General features: G+C 44.9%; 1 protein-coding gene across 1 annotated transcript; it reads left to right on the forward strand.

Moving 5' to 3' along the window:
- ENPP6 (ectonucleotide pyrophosphatase/phosphodiesterase 6) lies at window positions 1–26,134 on the forward strand. Its single transcript, XM_420512.8, has 8 exons — window positions 1–512; window positions 9,495–9,674; window positions 15,147–15,258; window positions 17,842–17,983; window positions 19,237–19,416; window positions 21,735–21,872; window positions 22,787–22,910; window positions 23,214–26,134. Exons 1-8 carry the CDS (start codon window positions 284–286, stop codon window positions 23,423–23,425), a joined length of 1,317 nt encoding a protein of 438 aa, XP_420512.1. The 5' UTR covers window positions 1–283; the 3' UTR covers window positions 23,426–26,134.
- The last annotated feature ends 215 nt before the right edge of the window (window positions 26,135–26,349 follow it).

Consider the following 26,349-nt stretch of genomic DNA (forward strand, 5'->3'; position numbering starts at 1 on the left):
ACCCCTTACGGCGGTACCGACAGGCAGCAAAACGCTGCGCACTCAGCGCTGAAGGCTGCCTTCTCCTATTAAAGCACGAGGAGCTGCTCGGTCCCGCAGCACGCCGAGGACTGTTCCTGGCGGCGTCCCGCACGCCGTCCCCCCGCCCACACAGCGGCCCTGCAGCCCATCATCCGCTCGCAATTAACGCGCGGCGCCGCAGCGCGGCTGTAGCTTTAAAGCGGGTGGAAGAGAGCGGTGCCAGGTCCGGCCCCGCCGCACAGCCCTCGTCCCTCGGCTCGCCATGGGGTGCAGCACGATCCTCGTCTTCCTCACCCTCCTCTCCTTCGCCTCTGCCCACCGCAAGCTGCTGCTCTTCCTCCTCGACGGTTTCCGCTTCGACTACATCGACGACGCGGAGCTGGAGAGCCTGCCGGGCTTTCGGGACATCATCGGCATGGGGGTGAAGGTGGACTACATGACCCCCGACTTCCCCAGCCTCTCCTACCCCAACTACTACACGCTGATGACGGGTGAGTGATTCGCTGCCGCGATGCTCCTCGCGGAGGCGGAGGGCGTCTCGCCCACCTTTCCGTATGCAGGATTTGCGAGTGCCCCCGTCGAGCAGTTAGCTGGGAGCCTAAAGGTACGGCAGCTCAGTGCTGTGCTGTCGGTGAGAGGATAACCAGAGCTGTCCTGAGCCGGGAACGCCGCCCGGAGCAGGTTTTACTGCGGTGCGGGGCTCCCCGCCTCCCCTGCTGCGCTCTGAACGCAGAAATGAGCGGACGGCAGTGAGCACGGGGCTGCTCGGACAGCTTTCAGTCAGTAAGAGGGCATGTGTACTGAGGGGGGGACTACGAGGAGGCTTGTTGTCAGCCGGCAGGTCTGCTTCAGCAAGTTCAGCGTTGTACTTCCTCGTAGACTTGGCTTTTTGCTGTCGCTGGTTCCTGCCCTGACTTTGCTCTCAGTCCTTCCAGCAGCCAAACAGAAAGCCATTGGGGAGCATCACTGCTGCTCCCCTCCCGGCTCCTTTCTTCTGAGCACTCAAGAAAGTGGGAGAAGAGACATAATGCTCCCAAAGCCGTTTCCTTTTAACCTAAACAGGGCAATGCAGAGGCGCTAGGCGGATGCAGAGTGCAGCTGAGCCGCCCCTATCGGATAAAGGCACCCTGCAGGCAAAATCCAAGCACATAAAGAGCCAGAAAAGTTTTTCTGGAGTTTCAGATTGGATCCTTTCCCTGCGGTTATTTGACAAACAGGGCCTTTCAGCTATCTGGGGACAGTGAGAAAGTCCGCTCCCTCCTGGGTTGGTGGCATCTTCTGCTGCCTGCGGAACAATGCACAGCCCAGCAGTCTGCTTGCTGGGAGGGCAAAGAGATGCCATTGTAAGGCAGGACCTGACATCAGTGGTGCCCAGCTTGTTTTGAAACCGCTTAACTCCCTCCTCCCCACCTTGAGAGAGGAGTGCCTGTCAGTGCTCACTTCAACTGCGAATTAAAAAGAGAAGAAGTAGGAAACTGTCAACTTAAGACTGCCGCTCCACTGTGGACCATTTCCTTTAGGCGTATGCTTAACGCTTTCTATTTGTGAAAAGCCTTTGGATGAAGTCGCTAAGGGGAGCGGGGAGCAGCTGCTTTCTCTCCTTACCACACCTTGTCATCATACCTGTGAAGTGTATGTGTGCGGAGTCATGTCCATCGTCAGCCCTTTGATGGGTTTAGTACTCACAGAAGGCTTCTGTGTTAGGCAATGAAGCACGCCTACCAGACTGGTCACGTTCCAGTGTACCAGCTTCTAGCGTGAAGCCGTGAGATAGAGCTCTGTCTCACAGACTTCCTGAAGTCTCCTGACCTTTGTGACAGGGCTCTCCATGCAAATACAAATGACCTGCAAACAGCGGTTAACATTTGTGGTGCATGAGCCACAGCACTGTTAAACAGGTCAGCAAGAAATGAGGACTGGATTTAGGTAACAAACAAGCCCAGAGGAAGATCTGAGACTGTTCCTGAGCACTCAGAGTGTAGGTGTATGTTTCATAGAATCACACAGTTGTTTGAGTTGGAAGGGATCCCTAAAGGCCATGCGGTCCCACTCCCCTGCAGGGAAGAGGGACACTTACAGCTCCATCAGGTGCTCAGAGCCCCCCCAGCCTGACCTTGGCTGTCTCCAGGGATGGGGCATCCATCTCCTCTCTGGCCAACCTGTGCCAGTGCTTCACTGCCCTTAGGGTAAAACACTTCTTTATGTCCGATCTAAATCTACTCTCTTTTAGCATGAAACCATTTCCCCTTGTCCTGTCACAGCAGACACTGCTAAAGAGTCTGTTCCCTTCCTTCTTTCCCCCTTCTTCCCCCTTTAGATACCAAAAGGTCACTCTCAGATCTCCCCAGAGCCTTCTATTCTCTGGGCTGCACAGCCCCAGCTCTCTCAGACTGTCCCCGTAGGGAAGATGTTTCATCCCTTGGGTCATTTCTGTGGCCCTCCTCTGGATGCTCTCCAAAAGGTCTGCAACTCTCCTGTGGGAGGACACCCCCATCTGGGCACATTAATCCAGGTGAGGTCTCACAACACAGAGCAGAGGGGCAGGATCACCTCCATGACGTGCTGGCCGTGCCCCTGTTGACGCCATCCACCCATACCCACAGGTCCTTTTTATCGGGTTTCGGAGGTGCTGAGGCAGAGGGCAGACGTAGTGCTGGTGGGGGTGAAGCTTTATGCTCAGTCCAGGCATGTTCAATCTGATCTCACATCAGACACCGCAGTTTGTGCACCTGCACTGTGGGGGTGCCTGTAACTGACTTTTCTTCCCTTAGAAATTGGCACATGCAGGACTTAAATGTTACGAGTTTGTTCTGGGAAATCGGGGACTACAAGGACAGTCTATTCTGTATGTCTTGTTCTGAGCTGCTGTATCACGAGTTAAGAAATTCATTTCCAACCTTCAAATTGCTGTATCTTAGCATTTCTAAGAGCGTTTTCCTTGTCCGTAGGCTTTTATATTCAGTAAATCATCTTGAGAAACATCTGCACGTTCCCACTCCAATTTGCTCCTTATGTCCCACCTCTCACTGTGAGCACTCTGTCCCTTCTTTCCCTGTGCATTCACAAGCCTGTGAGGAACCACATCCACTCAGGCACACTCACAGCCCCAGTCTGGGCTCACTGTGAGCCTAGGCATGAGGATACTGCAGCTCAGATGCATTTCCCTCTTTCTCCCTTCATTCTCATGAACAAAGTCTCTCCTTTCTGCACTTTGCCCTTCGGTAAGTCTCTGTGTGGAGCTTTGTGAATCTGGAGGGGGTGGTTCAAACCAGAGAAGCATTTAGGTTGGAAAAGACCTTCAGGAAAAGCCCAACCGTCAGCCTACCAAGGGAGAGTTAGCTGAGCTTTAGCAAAAGGTGATGACCAGAAGTGATGACCAAGAGGCGTGGATCTAAAAAGCACTTACAAGCAATGTGAAAACACACCCTGTTTTGCTGGCAGTACTTACTAGCTGCGGCGGGAGAAAGAGCCCACAGCTTAGGTAATGAGTTACAAAAAGTCTTGGTGAAAGAACTGGTTAAATGTTGAGAAGCATGGATGACTTGCCGTGATCAAGCTGCGCTGCATGGCAATGCTGGGAAAGCTAATTGAAAACCTATGGTGAAGCTGGGAGGATTATGGGTTGTTAAAACTGATGCATTCAGGGAATGATGGGGTAGGATGACAACCATCAGGCTGAAATGTAACCGGGCTACAGCCAGAGTTTCTGGCTAATAAGTGCAATAAGCTGTAGAGCCCTGCCAGAGGTGGGACTGCTCGTTATATAGAGAGAGTAAACAGAAGAACATCTTTACTGCTAATCCGCAAATTTGAGTCATTCAAAGACAATAGCATTCCACGTTAACCCTCCTCATAATAAATCAGTTCTTCCCCTAACTCTTCTGCTGCTAGTCTGGATCTTACCTGACGTCCTCACTTACCATTCTCCATATCTGATATTGCAGCTTGATGGGTTTTTTCTTTATTCTTTTTTTCTCCTATCGCAGAGTTCTGTGATTGCAGGTGAGAAATGAGCACAGGCAGGAAGGCACTCTGGCAACAGAAACATCCTTGCTGTGGGCAAATAGCCTTTGAATCAGTGAGCAAAGCTGTGAATAAAAATACTATAGAAAAAAAAATGATACCTTAGAGCAAGAAGTTCTCCAGGCAAATTTTATAGAAGTGACAAAAGCTCTATAGATACCTGAGCCCTTTCTACAAAATTAATGGCACCGTGAAATTGTGGAAACTGGAATCTTTGACTCTATAAATCTGGCATCACTAAGCTGGAAGACAGTTCTTGTGCTTGCATGGCCTTAAATCCAAGTATACGTAAGGGGCTCACCAGGGAGAAGCAAGGTTGTGTTAGTGATGGAAAGCATCACTTAAGTGGTGAAATAGGCAAAAAATGTCATTGATGCTGTTTTGGAGGGAGCTCTGTGGGACCAGAGGTGGGTTTGGCAACAGAGGGAAGAAGGAACCTAGATCTGCCCACCCAAAAGGCTCACGTAGGCACACCATATGCTGTTTTGCTTTGCAAAGAAAGGAGTTGTTAAGATTACAAGCCACCTCAGGATTTTATCCTATGGAAAGTGTTTAGTGCTTCTCTTTCTCTGTCTTGGCATGGTTCTGCTGGGAGGTTTCCTGCCAAAGTAAATGGAAAATCTGAGGTCTCCATTCACAGTGGGAGTTATTTGGGGAGCCATGCATGCCCCTTCTCAGGAGAAAAGCTGCTTACGTTGCAAAGTTTTGGAGGCAGCCACAGGCAGTGGGTCCTGCTGTGGCACCCCAGCCCTGCAGTCCCTCTGGCATGGCTGAGGCCAGGCCTGCACCATCTGCAAGGCCTCTGTGTACTGAGCCCCAGCCAGGGTAAAAGTCAGCACCGTGCCTGAGCTGGGGACTGGGGTAGAATTCATTTTCTGAGATCCCAACTACAAATGCAGGCCTTTCTGGTGGCCATGAGTGGCCGTAGGTCTCTTGGCCTCTATAGGCAGGGTAGTGGAGGGAGATCCTGATGGTAGAAATGAGAGTGCAGAGAGCAGTGGGCAAGTGGCAACCATGCCTCTCTTCTGAGAGGTCTGTTCTTGGCAAGGAGGCTGCAAGGCCCCGTGGATCATATGAGATAGAGGAAGAGGTGGAACAGAGGGCATATCAGGTCTTCTGAACCCCAGGTTGAGGTCTGTGGTCTTTACAGAGCTGTCCCACCGCTGCCATAGCTCAGTCTACTCCCATTTTCCTCCCAGTACAGCCAATCCTGCTGTACACGGTGCTGCTGGTGTGCCATGCAGCATGTTCACCCTCACATGTGCACATTTATCCTGTGGTGGCCTCCTGGTTTATAGCATGGCTCTGCAGGCCCACCATCCACAAGGTACCTGCAGGGAGCCCTGTCTGGTGCCTTCTCCAGGCAGCACAAGTCGTGGCTGTGCAGCACAGATGGAGGATAGGAATTGCCATGCTTAATTATTAACTGTCACCATTGGGAGTGTGCCCTTTGAGCTCTGTCAGCAGGGAATGTGGCCGACAGCAGCAAAATGTGAACACAGCCACTACCCCACCACAGGCATCTCTGGGAGCTGAGAAACTGTGTGTTTCACTTTGGGACCTGCTCTTTCTCTTGCTTTAAAACTGCAGAGCTACATACACTGGTGTAGCAGTCAGTACTGCAGTGCTCAAACCAACATGGCTATCATTTTTGCTGGTGATGGTTTCAGTAGATGTCCTGTTTCTGCTATCTGTTAAACAGAACCTGAGCTCCAGATGAAACACCAGAGAGGGGATAAACAGTACTTACATTGTTTGAAACGTAAAAATTTCAGGGCTGGGAGTACAAGAGAGAGGCTGGTTATCCGTACCAGAGAAACAAAACGATCTCAACTTCCTTGTCCAAACAGGAGAAAAAAAAAAAGACAGGAAGATGGAACGAACGTGACGAGGGCTGAGCAGCCCATAGCTAGTACACCTGCTACCAGCTGTTACCAGTAAGTGGACGTTCACGTATCAAGGTAGCTCCCTGCCTAGAATTAAAAGTAAGAAAAGTGATGAAAAGAAGGCGGCCAGAAGCTTGTTCCCTCTCTAATGGTGCACCCAGCAGCTCTACACATTGCAGACCGCTTTGAGCTGTGGCTGCTAAAGCACAGGAGTTGCAGATCAATGACTCCCCTTCAGAAAATAAATAAATAAATGCTGCACATAGCAGATTTTTCTGTGTCTTTTGGTGTGAACTTGCTTGTATGGCAAGTTCTCGCTTGACATAGGCTAGTGTTTCAGCTTTGGATCACGGCCATAAAAAAAAAATGGAAAGGCATTGCCAGCCAGCTCTTCTGGGAGCGTAAATTGTCTGCTCGCATCCTGCAGGAACTGTTTTTGCCTGGGCACTTGCAGGTGGTAGGGCCATTTCATCAGGCTATGGGCTCCCACTGACTTCTCGCGGACTAATCGCTCATCTCTGGACTAGCATGATTGCAGGGTTAGGCAGCAACCAATGGTATGAGTCATCATTCAATTCCACACACTGGGAGGTCTCTTCTACTCTACTGTAGAAACTTACAGGACTTGTGCACAGGGTTTGCAAGAAGGAACTCAGTTCCTGGCTGTCTTCCAGAAGGATACAGCAGTTATGGTTCCTAGGAATATATGTTCTTTCTTTTTCTCTGTTAATTGAAGGAGGGCTGTTCTTTTACTGCAACCGCAGTGACTTGAACTCACAATATCTGTCCACTGCGTTTGGGTTTCGCCCTATTTCTTCTTTTGAAACTCTAAAGCTAATATTTGATTACAGAGGAAAGTAGCAGTAAATGGAAGCAATAATAAATTCAGCATGCTATGGTGACCGTGTAACAACACGTTTCTATTTTGACAGTTGTTAAAAAGAGGATCACCAGAGGTCATTTTCTCAGGCTGGGGGGAATAAATTACAGCAAAGGACGTAAAAGAACTTGGGCAGCACTTGTGGCTCAAAAGAAATTTGAGAAATGACCTTAAATCCATGTCCAAGCGTCTTTAGGGGAGAAATCCTATCTAGGGCAGGGCTTTTTAACCTAGTGAGCAAAGCAAGAAAGTGATGTGGCTGAAGATCAACACAGAACAAAAATCAAATTAGAGAGCAGGCATACTTTTTGAATGGTGTTTTCTGACAAGTATTGCAATGCATGGAAGAGATTGATTAGTTGGTTACTGGTGTCTTCCAAGGAAGACACGGGACACCGGCTCCAGGCAAGCAGAGGGGAACGGCTCTGGGCAGCGATGTATGTTCTCCTGGCCCTGTGAGTCTGTAGACTTGAAAAATATTTATGTAATCCCTTAAAATAAGACACAGTTAGTTCAGATCTTCCTATGCTTTATATTGTGTGCATACTGCAATTATTTGTTGCTGTAGAGGTTCTCCAAGAGCACAACTAGCCGCATATAGAAGTGCTTTGGAGTCAGGCGCACGCTGCAGATGTTTCCAAAACAACAACTGAATCTCATTTCTCTTAAAACACCGAAAACGTGTGCCTTATAGTCTTGTAGGTGTCTTTTTAGTGTAAAAAGAGTTGGAGCATATAGAAGAATGGACCCATGTAATGTGGTGTTCAGGAGGATACTGTCCTCTGTATTACTGCACACACATAATGAAACTTCGCAACAACGCTGCAAAGAACAGTCTCTGTTCTGTTCCTTAAAGAGGTGAGCCAACTGACAGTAGACCTCAAATCCTACAGGGAGCTGACATCAGTAGCATCTGGAGCTCATTGTTTTTGTATGAAAGCTGTATTGTGCATCAAACAGATGCGTGGCCTCCCAGTTTCAGCCCAACCTGCAGGTTTCTGAGACTGGCACCCATTGCTGGCTCTGCAGTTTAGCAGGTTGATATATGGCTGGGAGTATGTGGACTTCAAGAAGCTGAAGAGATGAGGCTGTCCTCTTAAGTAGGAAGTTAGTGTTTTTGAGGCACTACAGAGGCTTCCTACTAGTTTTTTTCAGACTTACAGCAAAGAAAGTTCTTGGCAGCCTGAGGAGAACAGATTACTTCCCCTGCAGTCCTAAATTAAGCCTGTTTGTTTTAATATGGTCTATAATAGGAAGGAGAAGCCTGTTTGTTTTAATGCGGTGTATAATAGGAAGGAGATTTTCAAGATCCATTTCAAGGTCACATGTACGCTAAGTATACAGAGTCCTCTGCCTTTTTAAAATGAGCATACTGAGGTCATTTCAGTTCTGCTCACCACACTTGTTCTCATGGTAATCGATGTCTGTAATCTGGATCCTTGAAATGTCATGAGTCACCAGGTAATGATGGTGGTGTCTCACAGATACATTAGCTGTTGCTTTTTAAGATGAGGAAATCATTATCTTCCAGTACAATTTAATCTGTAACATTTTGTTTTCCATTTTTATTAACTCACTTCCAGATTAACTCTTAATGTGCTGTATCTTCTCTTCTGACAGTGATGAGAAGACATCTTTCAGCCAATACATACTGGTGTCTTGTAGTACAAAGTTGCCCAAGTACACCCAATGTGCAGTGAGAGGGCTTGAAAATGTCTAATGCAACGATTGCTGTCCAAGAACAAAGCATGTTCATGCTTTTAAAAACAATAAAACCAGCAAATAAAAATGAAAATTAATAGTAGTATATAAAGGTTTTAGCCTATTTCTGACTTGTGTGAGGAAAACCAGTGCGGACCGCAGATTATTTCAAAGAGGAGAGTGGACCCTTCCAACAAATAGGCTGGAAGGGCCTCACCCTGGTTGCACATCTGGACCTTCTGGCCTGATCTCCCGTGGGTCCGTGGCTTGCAGCTAAGGTGTATGCCAGGAGTAGTGGGCCTCTTGGGTGGTTCTGGTGACAAAAAGAGCCTCAGGGAAGTGAGTACCTGGTTTAGCAGGACAGCATGGAGCGAGGATGGAGAGGGCCGCTTGTACCAGCTATATTCCCAGCCAGATTCCCTTACTCCTTACCATCATGGAGCTTTTAGGCCACTTGAAGGATGGTGGTCTTGTTCTTTATTATTTTTCCCATATTCTGAGAGCTGTTGCCCTGCTTTTCTAAGTACCAGCACTGAGCAGTGCATGCACTAGATGAAGCAGAGGACAAGTGTGAGTTTCCCAAAATTCCTTCTATGTTTTCAGATCGCACTTTTATCCTTTCCTGTTTACAGACCGCCGTACTGGGGCTGCGTGTGGGTGGATGTCTTAAAATAGCCTCAGACCTGGCAGATGTTGTATGCAGAGAAGCCAGACCTCAGCCCAACACAAGGCACCTCTGTGGCTGCTGCTACATTGAGTTGTTTGGGCTGGGAGAGTTCCTTCTTCTGGCCGCAGGTCCCTAAAAGTTGCTGGACTCCAGATGAGCTAACTGCATGCTCTTTCTGCACCTTTCATGCTTCCAGAGGCATCTTTTCAGCTGACTTGCTGAGTGAGCAGGTGGTAACAGGGATATGTTGCTGGTGGCATCCTTCTGCTGGAGAATGGGGGTCTGACGGTGCTCTTCTTATTCTCCCTCCCCATAGGTCGCCACTGTGAGGTTCATCAGATGATTGGAAACTACATGTGGGACCCAAAGACGAACGTATCGTTTGATATTGGTGTGAATAAAGAAAGCCTCCTACCTCTCTGGTGGAATGGATCGGAGCCTTTGTGGGTCACAATGACGAAAGAAAAAAAGAATGTTTTCATGTACTACTGGCCAGGTTAGTATGCCAAAAATTAATACCAGTTATTGATGTATCTTTAAGCACTCCGTACTCCGTAGCGTGGCTTTTTCATACACTACCGTTCTGAAATACAGACAAGAATTATAAATACTTTACTAATCATTTATGGAAATGAATTCTCTTTTCTAAGCCATAGGCAGATTGCCTTGGCTTAAGAAAGAAAATGACTAAGGCTTCTCTGGGAGTAATATTCCATCAAAGATTACCTTTAGCGCCACTGTTGGCTTGCAGAGCATCTCCTTCCCCAGCTGCTCCTCCCTTCTGTCCACATGTATCCCTCCTGTGTTGAATGGTTCACAGAGCAATGCCATAGGCCATATGACTGATCAAAGCTAAACAGTAACCATCCTCTCCCAGTGTTTATTTGTTTTTAACCTGAAACTTAGTAGCTGAGAGCTGAAAGCTATCAACTTGGATTTTGCTGCCTTCATAATACCCTGTGGAAAGCAAAGCATTTTTTGGTGAGCAGGAGTAAGCACCATCGTTGTCTTCACCACTGTCTTTTCTGAGATCAGTTTCCCCAAGTGTGAGCCATTCATTTGGAGGGACTTGGCCTTTCCATCCTGCTTTGTTGGGTACTGGACCACCAAAATCACTAGGGGCCCCCAGCCAGCCCATCTCCACCATCCAAGTGTACTCTCTCCAGAAAAACTGCCACAGTTCTAGGGATGGGAAGGAAGAGCAAACCAAGGTGAAGAACACTGAAAAGCCAGCCAGAGAGAAAAGCTTGAAACGTGGCAATATTGCAGTCTGATCTCAAAGGATTGGAGTTGCAGCATAGATAGAACATGAGTATCCAACCTTTTGGCTTGCCTGGGCCACACTGAGCAAAGACAAATTGTCCTGGGCTGCACAAACACTAGCTCTGAAAGAAATACCTCCTATTTATTTCCATGGAAACTACAACCAGTACAAAGAGCACAGTAACACTATTTGATAAAACAAATTCTTGGCTACGAAACACTCTTTTGCAGTATAGCCACCACCATCAGTTGTGCATTTTTATCAGTGATGAACAAGAGCCTGTTTGCTGTGCTCACAGCAATCTGCACCAGTGGAGGTGAACTACTATCACTATTGCCACTGCTGAAATGCACCACTCACTGCCTCACTGTACTCACACACACTGTTTGGTCTCCAAAAACACCAAGAAAGCATCAATGAATGTTAGTGAGTGGCTTTTTTTTTTTTCACATGGGGGAATTCAATGACACCCCTTTGCTTTGTATGCACTTCCATGTCAGACACCATTTTGTCAGAGTGCCCATCTGCTGCCATCTGTCACGTGGCAACAACATGTAACAGAGTATTGGTGGGAAGGTTCAACCTCTACTGCCATACCACCAACATCCACCTCTGACATCATAGGCCAATGTAATAAAACAGCAGGCATTACTTTCAGAGCAACCCTCATAAAACATAAATTATCATTAATTTTAAGTAACAAAACATTTCAATTTTAGTATTTTTCTTTAAAAATTAAAAATAGAGAGGAACAAAGCCATAAAACTGGTAGGATATATGACCTTGTAGCTGTGAAACTAATGCATTGGGCAGGTTTGATGGCAGTGGCCGCAATCCTTAGTGAGCTCTCAAAGTGCTTGTCAGACATTTTTGATGTAGTTTTACTCCTCCTGTACTTCATGCTTGACAGTCGTTCACAAACGTGCGTACTGCCAGGGGCAATGACAAGAGTAAGGTGTGGTTGTGAAGTGAGGGATATTTCTCTCCAGTAAGAGAGGGCTTAGGAAAGTCTGGTGAAGAGACATGACCAGATTTTTGAGTTGAATATCTGACTGCAAGTCTATACATTCCATTTGAAAATTAGCAGGTCGTCTGTTTATATCAACTGAAAATGATGTCACAAACAGAAATTGATCCATTTTTTTGGCAATCCTGAAACCTGTTCTCAAACTCCTTCATCAGAATGAAAAGCCTGGCTGCATGTCATTTGCTGTTCAGAGCCCTTTGTTAGTAGGAACAGCAGTATAGTGCCAAATTCATTGTACTTTGTTCTGCAAGATGCTATTTTCCCTCTAGCCAGCAGTCATTGAAGACAATGACCCAAACAACAGTGATCAAATGTAATGGCAATGTATTGTGAATGCCAGAGAGCTAATTCCCAGTGCATACTTACTTCACTATCATTTCCTCATCAGTGCCAGTTTCAAGCTTTGCAAATTTGGAATCCAAAATCTGCTGCTTCATATCTTTCCCTCTCTTCCACTGGTGTGCACATTCAATGCTTAGACAAAGAAAGTCTAAAACCCAAAACAAGGGGACACCAAGCAATTGGTTGTTGAGCGTGAACACTCATCTATCACATCCACATCTGACAGCCAAGTGGGCAGAATTCATTCAGGCCATCCTAGCCCTAGAAGCACAGGATCAGTAACACCACTGTGCTGGGTGTCCCAGCACTGCTTGTGCCAAAAGCTCCCATGGTAAGCATTTGGCTTGTGGGGACGGTTTTTATTTTTATTAATGGCAGCAACAGTCTCGCTTCATAGATGAGCATCGTGTGTTTATCAGGCATCATCTGCCCTTCAAGACATTGCTGGGGAAAAAGTTGTGTATCCTCTGAATGTTCGATGGCTCAGAAAAACACAATAGCCAATGCCGTATTGAGGTTCATTTTTCAGCAATGTGTGCTTCAGCTGAAGTGCGGTGACATCTTTTCTAAATGCTGAAATGAGAGAAAGGGAAAAATAAACTCCAAATCCAACCTTTTGTCATTTGAACACAACATTTTCCAGACCAGGGAGCTAGTCTGGAAAGTTGTCAAAACTTTTTGTTATGACACGAAGTGTCCAACTGTTAAATCAATGTTTAGAAACACAATTTATAATTGGCAAAGGCTCAAGTCTCCATGTCAGATAGAGTGCATACATCACTGCAGAGGAATTCCTTATTCCCGCTCCAGAAGTTAAAGTTTTAAAACAAAGGTTTAATTTCCTACAAAACTATGCAGAAAGGTATTTAATGTTAAATCTCAGCACATGCAGCTCATCTATTTGTACTCGAACCAAGAAAAGCTTAACATTCCCTTTGTCTGGCTCCAAATGCTTTCAAATACCCTTTCCCATTATATTTAAATGAAAAAAATTTACCATCTGTCCTGTCCTCTACCAAGATACAACGTAATTAGTAGAAGATCTTCAGAGCCAGTACTTTGGAATTTTAACAAGCCTGAACATCACAAATCCAGTTCTGTTTATTACAGAGGCAAAAAATGCCACAACAAATCAAACCACAAACCCCTAAATGAACAAACAAAACAGAACACTATCAATGAACTGCATGCTTTTTGGCCACTTCTTCTTTCTCATTTACCACTGGAGTGGCCAAAACTTCTCTCTAATTTTTGCCGCTTCTGTAGGCTCATATGTCACGTTCATCCCTTGACAATCTAGAAATAGCAAAGGTATCAGAGCAGCTAAAATAGTCCAGGTACCCAAGAAGTTGATGCTGTCAGTTAAAATTATTATGTGAGTAATTCTGGAGAGCAATATCTGAGAAAATTATAATCTAATGTCAGTATCTGAAGAGGAAAAGTTAACCTATGAGTCATTGGTTATGAGCAACCATCCATCTAATCTAAAATTCTAGGCATCAGCTCTCAAGTTAGCAATGACTGGCCTTGTGTTTCCAAACATGTCCTTACCAGAAGAACGGCTTTGGATCCAGCCTTTTCCAAGATTCAAGTGCCAGAGAAGAAACTGGCTGTGAAGTTCCAGTTCAGTCCTGAAATGCTAGCAAAACCAAAGAGAATTACTGCATCATCTCTAGCATATGAGGTGCAGAAGAATGCATTTGAGCAACTACATCTTACACCTCTGCTTGTAAGAATTTCTTTTTGGGCTGTAATCCCATCCAGGTAGATGTTGTATGAGGCGTGCAACCATATTAATTACATGGGCCTGCTGATAGGTATGTGCCTAGCCAGAACTGAAGATGTAGAAGACTGGAATGACTGCTGCAGCAGAAGAAACTGGACTAGAGTGAGATCCTTTAGAAATGGGTCTCTCAACATTTTAGCATGTAAATTGGATGTCCCTTCAAACTTGCTGGCTGTTTTGGTAGTATTCAAAAGCATCAGATTACCAGAAGTAGGCTGTCCAGTCACCAAAGGCCTGTTTTCAGCAAGTTGTTGCCTAAATAGGAGAGACATAGTATGGACAGCCTAAACTGAACAAAGACAAAAGGTGTGGTATTTCATCTGTTGCAATACTACATCCCTTCCAATTGCCTGTTGCAACTCGCACTGCAATGCCAGGTCTCTTGGTCAACCTATTTTGCAAGATGCTTTATTTTCCCCATATCCCAGTACTGCATCTCAGCAATATGAGCTTCTGCAGGCTGAGGTGCATGACACAGACAATTTCTCTTTGCTGAATGTCCCAGTGATCAAACCACTGTGAAATGTCTTGGAGAAGAGCTCTGCAATTTGCCCTAGTGTCCTCTCGAGACTTACACCTCCTATGCAACCTTAATTCCTCCCAGCCAATATATCAGCTTCTGACAGTTCTTAAGCCTCTCTCTTTCATCCCGAAGGGAAGGCAAAGTGACCTAAATGTAGGCAGATTCAGTGTACCGCTTAGAGTTGCCTTTTTGACCTGACGGTATTGCTGTATACAGAGTACATTTTCCAAAAGATCTATTTTTTACTCTTGCACCCCAGTAACCTACCAGTAAATACACAGCTCTGACGGGAGCACTCTGGGGTTCTCTAAACATATTTCACATGAATCCAGTGTTTCTGAAAGCACCGTTCTTTTAAATATTAATGTTATTCATCAGCACAGGAACCAGAGAGCAAAAGGGCAGAAAACCACAGAAACAAGTTTTTGTGTGTTCTGGGCCGTGTTCTCCTGTAGGATTTGTTGCCACAAATTTCTGGACTGTATTTTGCAGGGAAGGCTGCAAGTTTCCAAGAGAGTTAATTGGTTTATACTGTTTCAACAAGATCTCCTGGGAAACAGATTTAATAGCGGAGTGCCAGAATCACATAATAAAATACAGTTTATAGAGGATATTATGAGGTAAGATGCAGTGTGTCTAAGTGGAAAATATTTGCCAACCTTCGAGGGAACATTATCTAAATCTGCTATGTTGGAAGTCTGGAAATGAGGATGTGTGGCCAGAGTAGTTAAGCTGGAAACAACAGAGTGATTTAGGTAGAAATGATGGGCCATGAGGACACCAGAGTTTTGTGTCCTGGGAAGGTCATGACTTCCTTTTAAAGAGGAACATAGAAGGATCCAATGTTCCATTTGCTGCAAGCACTCATCCAACAACCCTCTCTCCCCTTTTCCACTCCCAACCGCGAAGTTTCCAGCATGGAAGGTGTAAGGTAAGTAATGTCACGGGGAATTTACTGTGAATAACAGTCTGTGGGGTCTGTAATGAAGGTGAAACTGCAGAACCTACCACATTTTTCATTCGTAGGTTGTGAGGTTGAAATCCTTGGAGTCAGGCCAAGTTACTGCCGCGAATACTTCAGTGTCCCAACAGACCAAAACTTTGCGGACGCTATCAGCGATGCTCTCGAGGCTCTGCGGTACGTCATTAAAATTCTGCAGAGGGTTCTTTCCTTTCCTAAAAGTGAATATTTGGGTTTACTACGAGTTCTACTAGGGCAATTTTCAGGATTAGCTCCCACATAGGAAGATGAGGTTCAAGAGTGGATTATAACACTGGCATAGAAACATGGCCGTGTACAGGAACAGAGAGTTACATTAAGGTCAGAGGGAAACACACGTTCTGTTTATTGTGAGTAGGCTGCAACACAGAGGAGACAACCTGACTTATTGTTCCAAACAACTTCAGTATCAGGCTGTGAGAATCTCTCCTCTGACCTGCAGTAGCAGACTTTGAAATGCAAGGATTTAGAGAGCACTCCTAAGACATTCAGCTCTTAGTCTTTTGTTTACAAGACCAATGTTTTGGCTCCTTCTGCATTTTAAAACATCTTAGGCACAATTCTTTTGGATTAGGCAGTGATTCTGTGTAAATATGAATCCTATGATAACACATCTCTCATCTGGCTCTTAGGAAAACAGCATGTTCCACACCCAGCTTTCCAGTTGCACCATCTCTTATCCAAAGGTTAACAAGGAAGAATTCCTTGTAGCTTGTAAAATTACATGTGTTGAGACTACATGCCTAAGCCTTACCTTTGCTCTAAATCAGCTTCCTCATTTAAAACCTTGCTGGTTCCACCATTTATCCAACTTAATCTGAAAAGCCCAGTATGCAGATGCTGAGGGTTACTTGTCTTTGACAGAAAGGCTCCAGAATGATGGGAGAGCAGCTGGGTTCTGCTGCACATATGCTCGCAAATTAATGCCATTTACAGCAGAAGGCTTAGAAGGAAGCTGTCTCAGAACAGTGAAAATCCATTGAAAATGTTTCAATAGCTATTTCACCTGGAGTCACAAGGCTGTCTGCTGCAGCTGGCAATGAGAAGAGCAGGGACATGCAGGTGTGGGCAGGGCAGCTTGTGAGAACTGGCCATTTCAGGAAGAGGGCAAATCCATTTTATCGTGTTGTCTGCAGTCAGCTTCCCAAAGGGTCCAAATCCTACAGATCCTACAGGAGCTGAGGGTGGTTTGGTCTCTGAACTGTTTCTGTTTGCGCATTATCCCCTCTAGAATTTCTGTCTGGGTTCCTTTCTCTCCCCCTAACGCCTCCCTTATGTCTCTTCCCCATCTAGAACTTCAGAGCTGTTTCCATGAAGGTTGTGTGGTGCCTGTAAAGGGCGTTAATAAAATAAAACCCTTCTTGGTACAATTATAGATTCTGTTCAGCTTTCCTTAGCAAGTTTTCCTTTTCTATTTCTTTTGGAGTTTACTGATGATAGGAGAATACAGGACTAACACACACTGAAGTTGTATGTAAGGTTCAGCATGTATCACTAGAGCACTGAGCCCTCATTGAGAAATCTCACTGTGGTCTAAGAAAGACTGTTTTATTCAGTCAAGATTTTTCTTAGTTTTTGTCTACGTCAAAATGGTCTTTCAGTTGCAAGTGAGAAGCCAAAGCAGTCTCAGCAGTGAAATAACAGGCACTGCTGCAGAAAAAAAACTGTTTAAAAGAAGTTAATTGAGGGCATATCCAGCACAGAAGTTACAGGGTTACATTTTAGAAATTAATTTGTGCCTAAGATAGATGGAAAGTAACAATTAAAATGAAATTGAGCGTGGAGAGGGCTGCTTCTTTTGAATGGTTTTAAAACCACGTAGGATGACTGGCAGAGACATTCCCACCAAGGCAGAGACATTCAGCTGCCTGCAGGACTGCTCTTCTGCGGCCTTCAGCAAACTCCCAAATGTAAATGATAGGTCCTAATTTCATCCATTCAGTCCCTCATGTTCCATTTTTTGTCTTCTGTCTCACTCATCACCCCAGACTACCAGCATGTCTTTAATAAGAGAACTCAGACCTGATAGATCATCACACAAAATCTTTTTGTAGGGATCCTGATCTGGGTCAGGGCATATATTATGGATGGCACACCCTCTCACATATTAAGTACTGTAGAAAAAGACTGTGCTTGAACTTCTTGAACATAAATTTGTGATTTTATCCACACAACTGCTCTCAGCAAGCTTTGCAGTGAACTGTACTGTGGTCAGGAAAATGTAATTAAGCACTGATGTATGTGCTACTAATTGGGTTGAGGGCCATTCAGTGCAAAAATGTGTGACCAACCAACCTTGTGCAACTCTGAGATCACCCTGGTTTTCCTCTGTTCACTGATTGGATTCTTGAACAAAAACCCCATCTAAAATCTCACCCCAGATTACACCACATAGGTTTCTGTAGGGTCATGGAAGAGCATGTCCTGAGTTGACTTAGATGGTTTTGAAGACCTCATACAGGAGAAAGCCAGAAGAATCAAACCATAACTAAAGCGCATTTTACTTGTAGTTCCCACAATCCTTTTAGAAAGATACAGAAATCAGTACTTTTTCAGGCTCTCTGTCATTAAGTGACAAGCTGCCTTCCTGATTTGAAGACATAGCAGAGGGCTCCAGTGCTCTAGGTGCTGGTGAGGAGAACTATGTTAACTTTATTAGGATAGGAAGGCTCTCAAACCACCCCCACATGCATCATCCTCTCCCTTCCCTCCAACTTCCAGCAATGGCAGCGCTGAAATGGCAGCTGTGTACTACGAGCGTATCGATGTGGAAGGCCACCACTATGGGCCCTGGTCTGAGCAGCGGAAGAGTGCTCTGAAGGAGCTGGACAAAGCCATGAGCAACATGATCACACAGATTAAGGTCAGTGGCGTTGGAAAACCGAGTTCTGGATGCATTTTGCTTTTCTTTGTGCTGTGATCCTTAGTAGCTGCTCTGTAGTAATGACAGTACCAGCATTTGCTGTTCACCATGTGTGTCATCTTAGAGCCCCAGAACTACTTGTGTCTCTTCCCAAAGTGCATGTAAAGTTGCCATTCCAACAGGATTTGTTAGAGAAACTTTTTCAAAGCTGGTAGTTAATTTTGATCATAACACAGCCTTGAAAAAGCTTTAAAAACTGCTCTTAGTGGCACTGCAAAGAGCCTGTTTAATGCCTGCTAATTGGACGTATTGGCAGTAAACTTTTACTTCCTCCAAAGCAGAGGCTATTGATACCATGTGGAAGGTAAGACACCATTCCCCCGATTCATATTTTTCTAGATGGTGATATAATCCTCCCAGTGGATTGTTACCCCAATAGCCCCAGGAGGCCATAAACCAATCTACGCGTGGCTGTCTATAACTCATGTTGCTGGCTGGAATTTATAGTGGGCGAGTGAATCAGAACAGCCTATTTTGTAAGGTTTATGAAATCTGACGATTAACTTTTATGGCAGTTTTTATGGTACCACTCAGAACTCTGTACATGAAGCTTTGCTTAAAAAACAAAACAAAACAAAACAAAACCTATCCAAATTATTTTGTGGTGAGGAAAGGAAGATAGCAAGCTTTTGGGTGAATGTCAACTCTATGAATATTTCTGCTCTCTTTTCACAATGCTAAATACACATTAGAGTTCTCTATGTCCTTCTGAAGATAGAGGAATGTATTTTTCCATTTTCACTAAATCATGAAAGCTGTAACGCCAAGTGACTGTGTTTAGGAGAGGAAGTGGGGAAGACCTTTGCCACAGGTGGTACTATGACAAAGTTGCTTCTCCCCAGCCATTTTGACCTATAGACAATGAATAGCTAGATAAAATCCCATCTAAGACTAACTAGGCCAACCATCTCTGGGGGTTGGGATGGAGAATCTGGCTGTTTGGTGGGGGGCTGAGAGTATTTTGGCAAATCTCTCTCTGGTGCTAATCCCTTAGGCTCTCTCAGAGCAGCATGCAAGAGCGGACAGCCACTGATATTGGTGATGGCCAAGTTCACTGCAGGATATTTTTGGCCGTGCTACTTCTGGTGGACTTCCACTAAAATCAAAGGAGGTCAAATGAGGTTTAAAATTTACCAGTGAGTACAGACAGTATGAAGCCTGGCCATAATGGCTGTCATATGCTCACTTCACAGAACAAGGGCCTTCAGCATGATGTCAACGTCCTCCTCTTCTCTGATCACGGGATGACGGACATCTCTTGGACAGACAAAGTGATTGAGCTGAAAAACTACATCAATATGAGTGATACAATACAAATGAAGGACCGAGGTCCTGTTGTGAGCCTTTGGCCAGTTCCGGAGAAGCACACGGAGGTACGTGCAACTTGTTGGTGCTGATTCATTTTATTTCATGTTTTCTTGGTTCTTATGACACTTGTTTCTTTAGTATGAATGTAACATCCAAATTCCATCCTCAGAGATGTGGCTCTTCTCCACGGCCACTTTGATCCTGTGACTTTACACTCTTGTAACAAAGGTTTCTAAAGGGAATTCACACCAGACAAATTAAAAGCATAATATTCCACTATTATTTGGCACAGACATGAGTTTTCAAAGCCCACCACTGTTTGCTTCTGATAAATAACTAGAAGATTTTTTTCAGAATTTTATAGATATATTAATCAGTTTACTGACTCAGTAGCTGGGATTAGCAAAAGATCTGGAAGAGGTCAGGCATTTTTATTCCACTGAACGCCCTTAGAGATGGAGGAATCAGCTCACATAGGCTAGAATTACCAAAAAAGAAGAGCTCATTTTTACAACATTCTCTTTGAAGAGTTTTGATGAATAAGCACGTTGGGTGAAATCCATCATAAAAGCTCAAGGCTAGAACTACAGGATGTTGAGGGGCAAATTAAAACAATGCAGAAAGAAATATGGAAGCCACTTGAAAAGAATGCAAATGCAATGTCTGTAACTAATACATTTGTGAGTTATAGCTGAACCAGAATCCAGAGCTTGAGAAGTCGTTATTGCTGCCCTCAGAATGTAGACAAATGGATGTACAAGCAGGGAATCCTCACTCCAAGTGAGAAATGTTGCTTTCTATAATGTATTTCAGCAAATTCCAGTGTGTTGTCAGTCGTGCAATTTGTAGAAGAGAACATATGCCAATTTTTGAACCCAAAGAGGCTCTCCAGGATTTGTACAGCTGGGATATTGTGAACATTTTAAATTAGCACCAGGACTGATGGTTTTCTTAGAGGCATGTGTAAGTCTATTGCTCAAAGTTCCTGCAGGGGATTACAGCGTAGATAAATGTCCTCCTCTGCCCCAACTCAGCAATCTCTAGTTTTGTAGGCAAGACCTTCAAACAAGGGTAAGTGTAGGTTGCAACTTCACAGAGATACGGGGTTTCATCTGATGAAGCTCTTTAAGCACACGCTTCTCTTTCATTAAATAGCCTAATATCCCCACGGAGAGTATAATACAATGCTTCACATCATGGTTTTGTTTTCTTCTTCCTTCATTTCCTTTTAGGACTTCTGACTGGAGTGTTGCCACTTCAAACAAAAGTAATTTGATTTTCAGTTTCCCAAGTGCCAGATTCCACGATTTTAATTCACTTTAAAGAACCGTGCTCAGGAATTAGATTGTATCATAACCTAGAGGTATTACAGTTAAGAGTTATGCCACTCTGAATCACCAGAAGTCCTGGTGAGACAACAGGAACACTCTCTAGTCCAAGCCATGGTGGGAAGGTCGGGCTGAGTTCCAGCTTCCCAACTACTTACAGGATGAGGAGTTTCAGCCTTGGGTGGATGTCTGAAGCACCCCACTTAGACAATGCAAATCCTGTATGTGTACAAATGCATCACATATGCAGGGCAGATTTCACTAAAAGAACTTTTAATTCTCATTGAATTGAGCTATTTCTTCCTGTAGATTAGTTGTATTTAAGCAGAAGAGTGACATGAAGATCTGGGGACTCCAATAAACATCTTCGCTCTGGTGTATGAACCTCTTTAGATATTTTTCTGAATAATTGGGATTTTAACCACTTTTGTGATTTTATTCCAGACAGTGTGATTAATATTAATAGACCACTTGCATGTCGTTGTGCACCTTCAAAGCTGCAAGCATTAACTGATAAATCTCACACGTCCTTATGAAGCAGATAACTAAGCACTATCAACCTCTTTGGTAGGGATTGAGTGGTTGAGTAAGAAACACCAAGTGTGTTGATAGGAATTGTTCACTGCAGCACAAAGAGGGAACGAGGGGCAGACTGGGCCAAAGAGAATATTCCTTTTCCTCATCTGTACCGAGTCCACATTGAGTCTTCAAGCATTCCTCTTCACCATTTAGCTTATGGTTTCCTTTGATGGTTTGGTTTTCATTAATCTGTAGGTTTATGTACTCACATGCATACATTTGTGAGTGCATGCGTGGTAAGTACACATCATGACCTGGTTTTCTATGTGTTTATGATCCAAGTCTTCAGAAAACAAAAAACCTATGAGGAGATTTTGCATAGCCACCACCTCTGGGCTTGAAAAGTTCCAGTTTGAATGCCCTTATGATTACGGGGGGACCAGCCATCAAAAAAAATCAGGTCTTTTTATGGACCAGTAGGTGTGCATATGCTCTCTTATAGCCATGTGCTGTGCTAACATTTGTTTTCTTTGCAGATATATCAAAAATTGAAAGCTGTGGAACACATGAATGTTTACAACATACAGGATATTCCAGAGAGGTTTTTCTATAAAAAAGGAAAATTTGTGTCTCCTCTAACGCTTGTGGCTGAGGAGGGATGGTTCATAGTAGAGGTAAGGTACAGAAGCAAAATAGTTAGATATCAATGCGAAAAGGTGCCATACACGAATACAGTAAGAAGAACGTATGAGGGGAGATTCAGGTTGGAAGTTAGAAAAAACAGCCTCTCCAAAAGAGTGGTCAGGCACTGCAGCAGGCTGCCCAGGAGGGGTGGTGGAATCACTGTCACTGGAGCTGTTCAAGAAACATTTAGATGTTATACTAAGGGACACAGTTTAGTGGGAAATAATGGTGATAGGTGGATGGTTGGACGGGATGATCTTGGAGGTCTTTTCCAACCTTGGTGATTCTATGATTCCATGATCATTTTTTTGCTGGACATTGAGTCAAAGTATTACATCATTTAGTAACGCTGACAGCAATGCACACATCAAATATTGCTGTGAGCGTAAAAAAGCCTAGGGGCACGACAGCTATGCTGAAGCTAGACAAAGTTAAATTGTTAAGATGGGTCCTTAAAATAGACTTTCCCATTTTCCATAATTTGCCATTATAATTGTGTTGATTTACTCCTCTTCCTTCTGCCAATTCATCTGCAGTTCTGCTCTTGCCAGATGTGAAAAGATTGTTCCCATTAAGTAAGATCTTGAGATCTTACTACGCTTCCTCCAGCTCTACTTCCACTACTTTTTCTTCCACCAGCCTCTCCGCTCACCAGATTTTGTCCTAAAAATGCCTCATTTCTCCCAAGCCCCCTGGCCACAAGAAGGGTCAGACTGTGGGTTATCTAGAGATATCTAGAGATATCTAGTGTGCACATGGCAATTCTGAGAGCTTGTTAAGCAGACAATCAATTAGATTTGTACACAAGGAAATTTGCATACCAACATATTACATACAATACATTCATCATAATAACAATAATTCTGTATTTGTATTGCTAACAAATTCTGCTGCTGTTTCCCAGAGCAGGGACAAGCTGCCCTTCTGGGAGAACGGCACAGGGAAGAGGGAGGCCTGGCAGAACGGCTGGCATGGCTACGACAACGAGCTGATGGAGATGAGGGGCATCTTCCTCGCATATGGGCCAGGTACCATGCCATCATCCCCATCCCTGCCAGGGACACGGCTGGGGCTACTCCAGCTGGGCATTCTGCTGAGCAAATGGATAGTGAATGAAAACACCCACAAGAAAAGCTTTTGTCAAGTTATACTGTAAACTATATAGGTTGTAATTATCAAATATAACAGTAGCAATCATAATACAGATTACATTTAGCACCCCAGCCTCTTGGCTAAGCCCCAGGAAGGGCAGAAGAGCCCTTGCCCCGCATTTCAGCAGCGGAGCCCGCAGCTGCACCCGCTGATGCCTCTCTCTGCTGCTCTTCCTGCAGATTTCAGATCCAACTACCGTGCGCCTCCCATCAGATCCGTGGATGTTTACAACGTCATGTGCAGCCTGGCAGGAGTGCAGCCACAGCCAAACAATGGCTCCTGGTCCAGGGTGGAGTGCATGCTGAAGAACACGGCTGTCCGCGTGCCACTCTGCACACGGAGCGGCTGTGTGCTGGCACTGACTCTGCTCTTGCTCTTCTGGCTGCTGTGATCCCCAAACAATGTCAGTCAGTGTTGCCAGCAACTTGATTCTTTTTTTTTTTTTTTCCTTTTTCTTCTTCCTTTCACCCCCTCCTCCCCCTCCTCCACGAAATTCTTCATTTGAATAATAGCTTCCTTACTAGCGTGCTGTCCTCATCCATCTGCTGTGCTGCACCAGGCGTGAATCTGGCCCGACCAGCTTTTACACCAGTTATAATGCAGAGCCAAGTCGTGTGCCGCTCTAAACACAGCCAGAAAAGCCAGTGTTGCTGCTCTGAATTTACAGCACTGGTGACAGGAGGAGGATTCGGGCCAGCTATCAGCAACATTTTCTGGTGGGCGCATATGGAGAGCCCTGGACATCAGACATATCTCACCCAGCAAGTTTAACAGAGAGGCTGACCCTGGCTGCTGGTAGCGGGAAGCTCAGGCATAGAGACAGACCTCGGTGCATTTACCTGTGCTCTTTCTGGTTTGTTCTTTACCCCAGCAGACCTCCACCTTCTCCTCACAATGCCAGCCAGGCCCAGCCTAAACAGACCAAAGAGCCATGCTCTTTGCTGAGCAATCTGAGTGCCAACAAAGGTGGATCAGGATGAGAGCAGTGAGAGCATCCTACCTCTGTTAGCCTTTCCTCCTTCACTTTCCCTTAAAACGAGCCTTGGCACTGCATGCCCACAGGGCAGGGATTGGATCAGGGAGTGCAGATGGAGCAGAGGATGGAGAGGGAGAAGAGCGATGGAAATCTTCCACATCTAAAAGAGGAAGAACTTGTAATGGCACCTGGACACATAGCACTCAGGACAAAGTACAGTGAGGAAGCCTGCCATTTAGCAGCCTCTCTGTTTTCCTTGGTGAAGATGATATCCACCTGCTTAGTTGTTCTGTTGGTTGGTTTTTTTTTCTTTAACCCAACTGCGTTTCTGAAGGTTTTCAACACCTGCTTTTCTACCAGCTCCTGCTCCCTGCCATTAAAGCTCTGTGGTGGGCTGCACACTCCCCTGGCGTTTTTCTTTAGAGGTGGTGTTCTGCAGCAGGGAGAGAGGTTTACACATATGCATCTCTTTCCATCTCTCCCTCCGTTAATCCTAGCTCCCATTCCTATCTTGGATTACCAAGCCCAAAGCAAGTTGTAACCGTCAAGTTACATACAGCAGGAGAGCACGGAGCTGCTCTCAGAGGTAGTGCACCTGAAGGGCAAGTCAAACGGATGATATAATCCTGAAAACATCAACACAACAGGTGCAGTAAATCCCTTGAAAAAACAGTTTGCCCCTACTCTTTCACTCCAGTGCAGCCATGGATCTTCCCTGGGGCAGTGCTCAGCACATGGCCAGCAGCAAAGCCAACAGCACAGCTCAGTGAGCTCAGAAGATGAAAGCCACCGAATTGTTACATCGTCCACTTGTCACGGCCCTCACTGTTAAACACGGGATGTATACATTCCATGATGGGTCAGCAGAGAGGTGGTCTTTTCGCATCATTAAGTTTCTGCTGTGAAATTGGCCACTCTAGAACAGAGCCACCAGGGTCTGATCCTGCCAAGTGTCCTTTCCTCCTTGGGAGGCCGTGGTCTTCTGCAACGCCCTCAGAGGGGCTCAGCGCTTCCCTGAAATACCTCTGAACCAAGAGCTTTCAATGAAAAACTGCCTGTGGAAGGATTTAGATCCCTCCTTGTGCAAAATAAACCTCTAAGGCTTGTTATTCACGTGGATCCAGAGTCAAGCACCATTCTGGTACAGTGAGTTTAAGGGTGAATGATTACACTATGAAAAAAAAAAAAAAGCACAACAAATTAAACTTGACAAAAGACTTCTGTAATAGCTATAAAGATTTATGTAATGTGTTTTTTAAAGCTCAAGTGAACCATCAAATCAATTGGGGAAAAAAAGGGGAGAAAATCAGTCTTTGTTATTAGACTGTTGAGTATAAAAGGCAATTTAGTGCTTTCTAAGCATTTGCAGTAGCTGTAAAACAAGCATCCAGTGTTCAGAGATCCCTGTTGCTCTTTAATGAAGCAGGCTCAATGAATTCACTGGAGCACATTTTTAAAGCGAGAAAATTATCAGCATACACAAGAGAACCAAATGGCAAAGTTCTGCTGGAAAACCAAGAGGACACACACAGTGCATGCGGAACCCTTCGGTCTGCAGCTTTGCTACAAAAATAACCCGGTATTCTCTTATAGAAAAAAAAAACATCCTGAAAGTATATGGCTATATTCTGATATGCCTCAACGTATACTTGGTCTGTAACAGAGATTGGACGGCAGGCCTACAAGGAGCTCGTTAGCTTCAGGAGCGCTGCAGCCGGTTGTGTTGGAGAAGTGGGTCTTCCTCTGAAGTTCAGTGCCTCTGAATCAGCTGGCACTCTCACTCAGTGTCCTTAGCCTATTTGTCTGTGCACTGTGCACCGGGGTGGGTGTATTTCTGGGTGATGTTTTTGTACGACAACTGATTGTGATCAAGTGAGCAATGCTGGTATAAAAATACGCGTCTTTTTTTTTTTTTTTTTTGTAAATACTGTAAGATTTCTGAACAAAAGAAGCAACCTTAACAGCCTGCCTTTCTTGTTTGATTGCCGCATCAACGTGTGATAAGCAGTGTTTGAAGCTTTTGCTGATTAATCATCAGAAAGATGAATGATAACGCTGTTTAGAAATGGCAGAGTTGTCAGCATTCGAATGAGGGGCATTAAATACATCTTGTGAGCTCCTGCAGCTTGGATGCCCGGTCCTTTTTTTCCAGACACGTTTTAGTATTTAACCTTTTGAACAGATGCATTTTTTTTCCCCCGCCGTTTTTTTGTGTCAGTTTACCTGCATTAATAACAGCGAGAGCTTTCATACCTTCCACACGCCGCTGCTGCACGTCCTCGGGCCTGCTTGGGGTACGCGGCCACTCCTCCACTCCAACTGCCTTAAGTTGCACCGAT

Source organism: Gallus gallus, chromosome 4 (assembly GCF_016699485.2).
Source record: "Gallus gallus isolate bGalGal1 chromosome 4, bGalGal1.mat.broiler.GRCg7b, whole genome shotgun sequence".
Classification (NCBI taxonomy): domain Eukaryota; kingdom Metazoa; phylum Chordata; class Aves; order Galliformes; family Phasianidae; genus Gallus; species Gallus gallus.

Coding starts and splice junctions, on each gene's coding strand:
- ENPP6 (XM_420512.8), top strand. CDS start 284: ATGGGGTGCAGCACGATCCTCGTCTTCCTCACCCTCCTCTCCTTCGCC. Junction 15,259..17,841: donor GATGCTCTCGAGGCTCTGCG/GTACGTCATTAA, acceptor TCCAACTTCCAG/CAATGGCAGCGCTGAAATGG. Junction 22,911..23,213: donor CTTCCTCGCATATGGGCCAG/GTACCATGCCAT, acceptor CTCTTCCTGCAG/ATTTCAGATCCAACTACCGT.